Source organism: Phyllopteryx taeniolatus, chromosome 3 (genome assembly GCF_024500385.1).
Source record: "Phyllopteryx taeniolatus isolate TA_2022b chromosome 3, UOR_Ptae_1.2, whole genome shotgun sequence".
NCBI lineage: Eukaryota > Metazoa > Chordata > Actinopteri > Syngnathiformes > Syngnathidae > Phyllopteryx > Phyllopteryx taeniolatus.
Window position 1 is genome coordinate 26,719,655 of NC_084504.1, and position 6,299 is coordinate 26,725,953.

Below are 6,299 nucleotides of genomic sequence, written 5' to 3' on the forward strand. Positions count from 1 at the left end.
TTCCGCCCGGACACAAATGCGACGTAACACAGGAAATCGCCATGAAGATGACAGAGGAAAACAATCCAAGAACGTCCATGGATGATGTTAAAACCCTTATTAAAAAGAAAGATGACATCGAAGAGCAGATTAAAGCTTACTACGACGTCCTAGAAGACGTAAGTTTACGGAATAAAATCAAATCAATCGCTTTAACTTGTTATGAAATGTTTGTGTGTGGCTAAAGTTTTGGTTTTCACAGCAAGGCGTCGGGCTTGATGGTCCCTTAGTGGACGCGGAAGGCTACCCGAGATCCGACGTTAACCTGTACCAGATACGAACCGCCAGACACAATATTTCATGTAAGTAACTCGCGTTTCGGGGGCGGGGGGGGGGGGGGATATCCATCCATCCATCCATTTTCAATGCACACTTCTTGGTGTTTTGACAGTTGGCAACTGTGAAAGCGCCCTAACCACACAAAGATGCTAGAAATACAGAAATATTATAATGCACCTATACACTTTCCTAACTGTCATAAGTGTAAAGATGTTAACCAGTGTGTAATAAAACTACTCACCATTTGAAGCTGCCTGCCACTTTTTCAGTGCAGTGAAAGCTTCTCCAATCACAATCATCTTCCTCAGCGTGGCAAGTAAATCTATACCTCGCAGGTTCTACGGTTGTGGTCATCTCGCACCGTTTGCCCCGGCAGGCCTGCAGAACGACCACAAGGACATCATGGTGGAGATCGAGGACGCCTTGCACAGGCTGCACGCACAGGAGAAAGACAAGTGGCCGCACGACCAGATGGAAGCTCTCGAGGAGCCTGTGGAGCAGCGGGACACCCTCCCGCCCGCCTTTGCGCGGGTGGATGCCGTCACCCAGGGATCGCCCGCCTCCGCGGCCGTGAGTGATGCCGGTAGACCTTTTTGGCTTGTTTGAGAGCTTTTCTTAACTTTTTACTCTCCTTCGTGTCTTTTTGCAAAGGGCCTCAAAGTGGGAGATGAAGTCATCGAGTTTGGTTCCGTGAACACCGGCAACTTCCAGAGCCTCCACAACATTGCCTCTGTGGTGCAGCACAGTGAAGGGGTAAGACTCCAGGTGGACACCTTAATATACTGTAGACCACCTAACATGTCAGCTGCAGATAAAGGCAATGGTTTTTTTTTTGTGTGTGGCGGGGGGGGGACAATATTCAGAAGAGTTTTTTTGCCAATGTCTTATTTTGTCTGCAGAAGCCGCTGCGAGTAACGGTGGTCCGCGGGGGTCAGAGAGCCTACATGAGCTTGACTCCGCAGCGGTGGTCCGGCCAGGGTCTGATGGGGTGAGTCCATCGCAACACAAATGCATTTATATAATCTGATCGGTTCCCCGTCATTCTCCCTATTTTCTTCCCAGGTGTAAGATTGTCCCCATGCCTCCACCATGAGCTTCAATGACCTCGTTGATGAGCAAATCATGTGAATTAAATTCCTTTTCAAATTCAGACACAATGCTTTTTATTTTAGTTTCTACAAAAGTATTAATCCCTGGGTTAACAAGATTGATAGATGAAAAATCAGAGAGGGTTAAACATCCTTTTACACACGAAAAATTAGGATGTTGAAGAAAAATAATCATGATGCTTTGAATTTCTTCTTTTTGCCTTTGACCATCTGTGGAAGCTGGATTTTGAAAGCAGTCCTACAAAACACAATTATACAAATATTAAATATCAAAATATCAATGCCATTAAAAAGGATTTTAATTAAAAAAAAATATATATATATATACTCACTCGCAGGTTGTACAGATGGGGCTAAAGTTGCAGAATACTGTGGTGGAGAAAGTAGTACAAGATTATCAACTAAATTAAAAAAACTCACCTCACCCCGCCAAAAATGAAGCTACTGCGGTTATAGTGGACTTTCCCCCCCTCAGTAAGATATAACTATACGCCATTATAAATCTGACTAATCATATTTTTTTCTGGAAAACAATACTACAACTGTTTTTTTTTTTTTTTTTTTGTAAACCTTTATTTCTTCTGGTTAGGACTTTTAGGGAATTTGTTTTTATTGTAAGCATGAGAAAGACGCGAGTGAGTACTTACTGGACAGGCAGACGGAGCAGACGTAACCGATCTGGATGAGGTTGCGGTGGCAGAAGCACGCCGCCCTGTAATCAACATGGGCTGGCGGCGGCAGCAGCAGCTGCGAACGCTGCTCACCGTCGGGCAGGAACACCCACTGCGCCGCAAAGTCACACAAACTCTTATAGCACCATGAAAGTCAATTACGTATCAAGAAAAACATGGCGTGGCGGCAGTCACCAGAAGATACTGAGCCAGGGCCGCCTTCTGGGGGATCTTCAGGTACAAGCCTCCCGTTATATCACAAGCCTGTCGGTTCACAAAGGGGACAAAAGAACTACATTTTCAATCAAGTAACTCCTTGTCTAACTCTCATAATTATATACAAATAACTAATATTAGTTTCATTTTCTTTATCGTTATTACTGTATTAGCAGTGTCCATCTTTTCAACTAATATTGGTTTAAAAAAACATTACTACCTTTGATGTATTTTTATCTTGTATTTTCCCAAGTATGTTTACTCTAGTATTTTTTTCTGATTTGGGCATTTAATATTTATTTTTCATTAGAATGGTTGCACTGTATTTCTTGTGTAATAGGTTTGTCTATTTTTGCTATTCATGGATTTGTGGGGCTAATATTTTTTTAATAAGTATTTTTTTGTACTTTATTTTCTATTTCAAATGTTTTCTATTTTACTATAGTTGTACATTTTTCATTTTGTATTTTAAATATTGTATTCAATGTTGGTATGTTTTATTCACATTTGTGTATTTCCAACTCTTGTATTAAACATTTTGGGTGAAATATAATATTGAATTTTTCCTAATATTTTTGTACTTTTCATTTGTTAGCATTTCATTTTGTAATGTTGTTGGTCTAATAGTTTAGCATTTTTTTCCAATTTGTGCATTTTTCATCAAATGTTTGTAATCTTGAAAAATATTTAATATATATATATATACACACACACACATTTATAAACATTGTTATTTTGGTATGTTTTGAGATTTTAGCATTTTTCATCAAAGATTTTTGGTTTATATAGCCATCCATCCATTTTCTGAGCCGCTTCTCCTCACGAGGGTCGCGGGCGCGCTGAAGCCTATCCCAGCTATCATTGGGCAGGAGGCGGGGTACACCCTGAACTGGATGCCAGCCAATCGCAGAGCACATACAAACAAACAACCAGTCCCTCTCACATTCACACCTACGGGCAATTTAGAGACTTCAATTTACCTACCATGCATTTTTTTTGGATGTGGGAGGAAACCGGAGTGCCCCGAGAACATGCAAACTCCACACAGGCGGGGCCGGGATTGAACCCCGGTCCTCAGAACTGTGAGGCAAATGCTCTAACCAGTCTCCACCGTCCCGCCTTGGTTTGTATATATTGTATAATTTTTTTTTTTAACCTGTAGATTTTTATTTTGTATTTTGGTTGCATATTTGTATTTGATGTTTTGGGTTTCAATATTTGTTACAAATATTTTAGTATTTTTCCTAATATTTTTAGATTTCCTTATGTAATTTGTTTGGATGAATATTTTAGTTTTTTTTCCATTTGTGCACTTTTGATTAGATTTTTTTTTTTTTAAACATTTGGATTATGGTCTCATTTGCAGTTTTTTCAATTTTTGTATTTTTCACAAACATTTTTGTATTTTAATCTGATATTTTAGCATTTTTTTGCTGTGCCATTTTTCATTTAATACTTTATTTTGGTCTCATTTGTATTTCCTGTCTGGTTAAATTGTGCACACGTACTTGTTTTGACTTGTGCCACTGCCGTTTTTTTAGTAGATTAATACTTCTAGCAATATTATGATAATACTAATAATGATATGAAATGTTCAAAGCATTTCACCAAGCATGTGAGTAGTAAAAGCACAAGACATTACTTGCTGTAGGAGCCCCGAGTCCGATTCCAGCACGCTTGCATCTATCAGGATGCTCTGTTTTAAAAGCACATTATATGGAATTTTAAAACTGTTTATACAAATGTGATAATATGATCAGTAAAAAAAAAAAAAAAAAGTAAATGAATCATGTTATGACCTGCTTCTGAGCGGCAAAGATCACATTCATGAAGTTCATGTATTGTAGGGCGCAGTCGTCCGCTGCCTTTATCACCTAATGCACATTTTGTTGATGTATGTTTTAGTAAATACAAGATCCACTTTGACAAAGTACATTTGTTTTTTTTTAAATAAAACCTAGCTTACCAAAATTCGAGATTTGACCTCCTGCCCCACTAAAAAAAAAAACGTAAGAAATATTACACAAACAAGACAATTTAAGACTAAAATAGTCATGAAAGATAGTACCTTCAAGTTCCTTTGAGACTCTGTTAATATCTGAGTTGAAAAAAAAATTAAAGATTGGCGATGCCATTTTTTGGATGTCTTTGTGTTATGTTTTAGTATTACATTCTATCACAAAAAAGTAGAACTATGATTTTGTTGTTGTGTGTATTGTACTGATAGTGAACAGAAGGATACAGCAGAGAGCTTTGGCGAGGGATCCGGCCAGCATCGTGTCTGTGGAACCTCCCGTCACTTCAACTGCAAAGTAGTGAACACACAAATCAATGACAGAACTTAAAATTACAATGAAATAACTGCGCCCACATTTTCACGGCAAGTCCTCAAAATGATCGTCACGGCTCGATTGGTAAAACTGGTGTCAGAACTGTTTTTTGTTTTTTTTCCCCCCAACTTTCCAGGGGGAACGACTCAAGTGAGTCCTACTGGGGACCCCTAAATTCAATTCATTTCCATCAGGAAACGCTTGCTTGCAAAATTGGATGCAATTAGGGGTGTGTTGATTTCCCGAAAAGGCAATTCATTTGTGCTCACCCGCCACTTTTTTCACGCGAATTCTCAAAATAATCATCAAACTTTGACACAAAAAAGCTCTGCAATTCTTCTGTCTCAGATACTGGTTCTGATTTTGGATCGTTTGGGCAAATTCACTCGCAGTGTGGTGCCTGTGGTACACCAGCTTTCTCGAGTGGTATGCAAAGAATCAATGAAATAAATGTTCAAGCTGTGCATAATGGACACTGGCTTAAACTTTGTATTTATTTTTTAAACCCAGCACAGTACATTTTATTATGTAAGTTGTATTAAACGTTTAAGTACAATGCATATGCATCTAATCTTTAAGAACTGTTTGTTTTCAAACATTTATTTAGGTACAAGTAGTGGCGTTGACCTACTGTTGGACATTAAGTTTCTGATCTGGTCAGCGATGACGCCGTTGGCGACGGACAGCAGTTCGTACTTGCCCTCGCCGCTGGAGCACGCGTCGTCCACGGTGCTGTCGCCGCCTGGCTGACTCTGACTGGGATACAGGAAGTGACTGAAGCAAAAAAGATGGACACTCAGGAACTATATTCATAAACAAGTCTACCAAATCATGCTCAATTGATAGGCCAATATAGTGATGATAACATAAACCAAGAGATGACAGATTAGATTAATATATTAGATAGATAGATTAATAGATTAGCTAGATAGACAGACAGACGGACGAACCTGTCTTTACAGTGGCTGGCAATGACGGCCAATTTGTTAATCCGGCTCATGGCCACGTGAGCGTTAGCCATCACCATGACAGCGTCCATACAGTTGGACAGTGTGAACTAGGACCAAATGAAAACACTTGATTCATTGGGAATAGCATGATTAGGGTTCATGTTACAGTAATATTTTTTTTTTTGGGGGGGTGGGGGCGTCATCATCATGCTAGTACCTGCGGCTCGCGTTGGGCTTGCTGGCCCCACCAAATCGGGTTAACGTCCACGACGATGACCAGTAAACTGATTTCCTCTTCTGCAAGGAATAACATTGTTCATAGAAAATATTTAAAAAATTGTTTTATGACCCCACCCCCCCAAAAGAAATCAAAACCAACCTGACGCCATCACGACGGCTCCCTGTTAAGTTTTATACTCTTTCATTGTCCATATTTTAACTAAAATGACGAATAAGTGAGTCTATTTGGTCAGAATATGAATGTAAAAATCAAAGAAATTAGTCCATTTTGCCGCATGTTACTGTCGCAAGTAATGACGCTTCTGCCTCCATCTCTTCTTCGACGTTCTAAATTATTTAAATGGCACACTGCTGCCACCTACTGTATGGAGTGTGTGTTTTTACGACGACTCGTCGGTTCCTATTTTGGGGGTTTCAACGCATCAAGCACGTCATAAAAAAACTCGTACGCTTTATATTTGTGCC

General features: G+C 39.5%; 2 protein-coding genes across 3 annotated transcripts; one reads left to right on the top strand and one right to left on the bottom strand.

Annotated features, from left to right (window-relative positions):
- Nucleotides 1–35: 35 nt before the first annotated feature.
- psmd9 (proteasome 26S subunit, non-ATPase 9) lies at nucleotides 36–1,468 on the top strand. Its single transcript, XM_061767998.1, has 6 exons — nucleotides 36–158; nucleotides 227–341; nucleotides 695–888; nucleotides 970–1,071; nucleotides 1,218–1,306; nucleotides 1,381–1,468. The coding sequence occupies exons 1-6, from the start codon at nucleotides 42–44 to the stop codon at nucleotides 1,409–1,411; spliced, it is 648 nt and encodes a 215-aa protein (XP_061623982.1). The 5' UTR covers nucleotides 36–41; the 3' UTR covers nucleotides 1,412–1,468.
- On the bottom strand, nucleotides 1,457–6,187 carry gtf2h3 (general transcription factor IIH, polypeptide 3). 2 transcript variants are annotated; one of them, XM_061767996.1, is made up of 13 exons: nucleotides 5,974–6,187; nucleotides 5,812–5,891; nucleotides 5,595–5,701; nucleotides 5,276–5,418; nucleotides 4,557–4,619; nucleotides 4,383–4,412; nucleotides 4,281–4,309; nucleotides 4,114–4,188; nucleotides 3,957–4,010; nucleotides 2,294–2,362; nucleotides 2,075–2,210; nucleotides 1,760–1,796; nucleotides 1,457–1,665 (listed from the first exon to the last, which is right to left on the bottom strand). In XM_061767996.1, the coding sequence occupies exons 1-13, from the start codon at nucleotides 5,981–5,983 to the stop codon at nucleotides 1,599–1,601; spliced, it is 900 nt and encodes a 299-aa protein (XP_061623980.1). In that variant the 5' UTR covers nucleotides 5,984–6,187; the 3' UTR covers nucleotides 1,457–1,598. The 2 variants fall into 2 exon arrangements, with proteins under 2 accessions (XP_061623980.1, XP_061623979.1); XM_061767995.1 differs by lacking the exon at nucleotides 5,974–6,187 and having other exon boundaries at nucleotides 5,812–5,907.
- Between the last annotated feature and the right edge of the window lie 112 nt (nucleotides 6,188–6,299).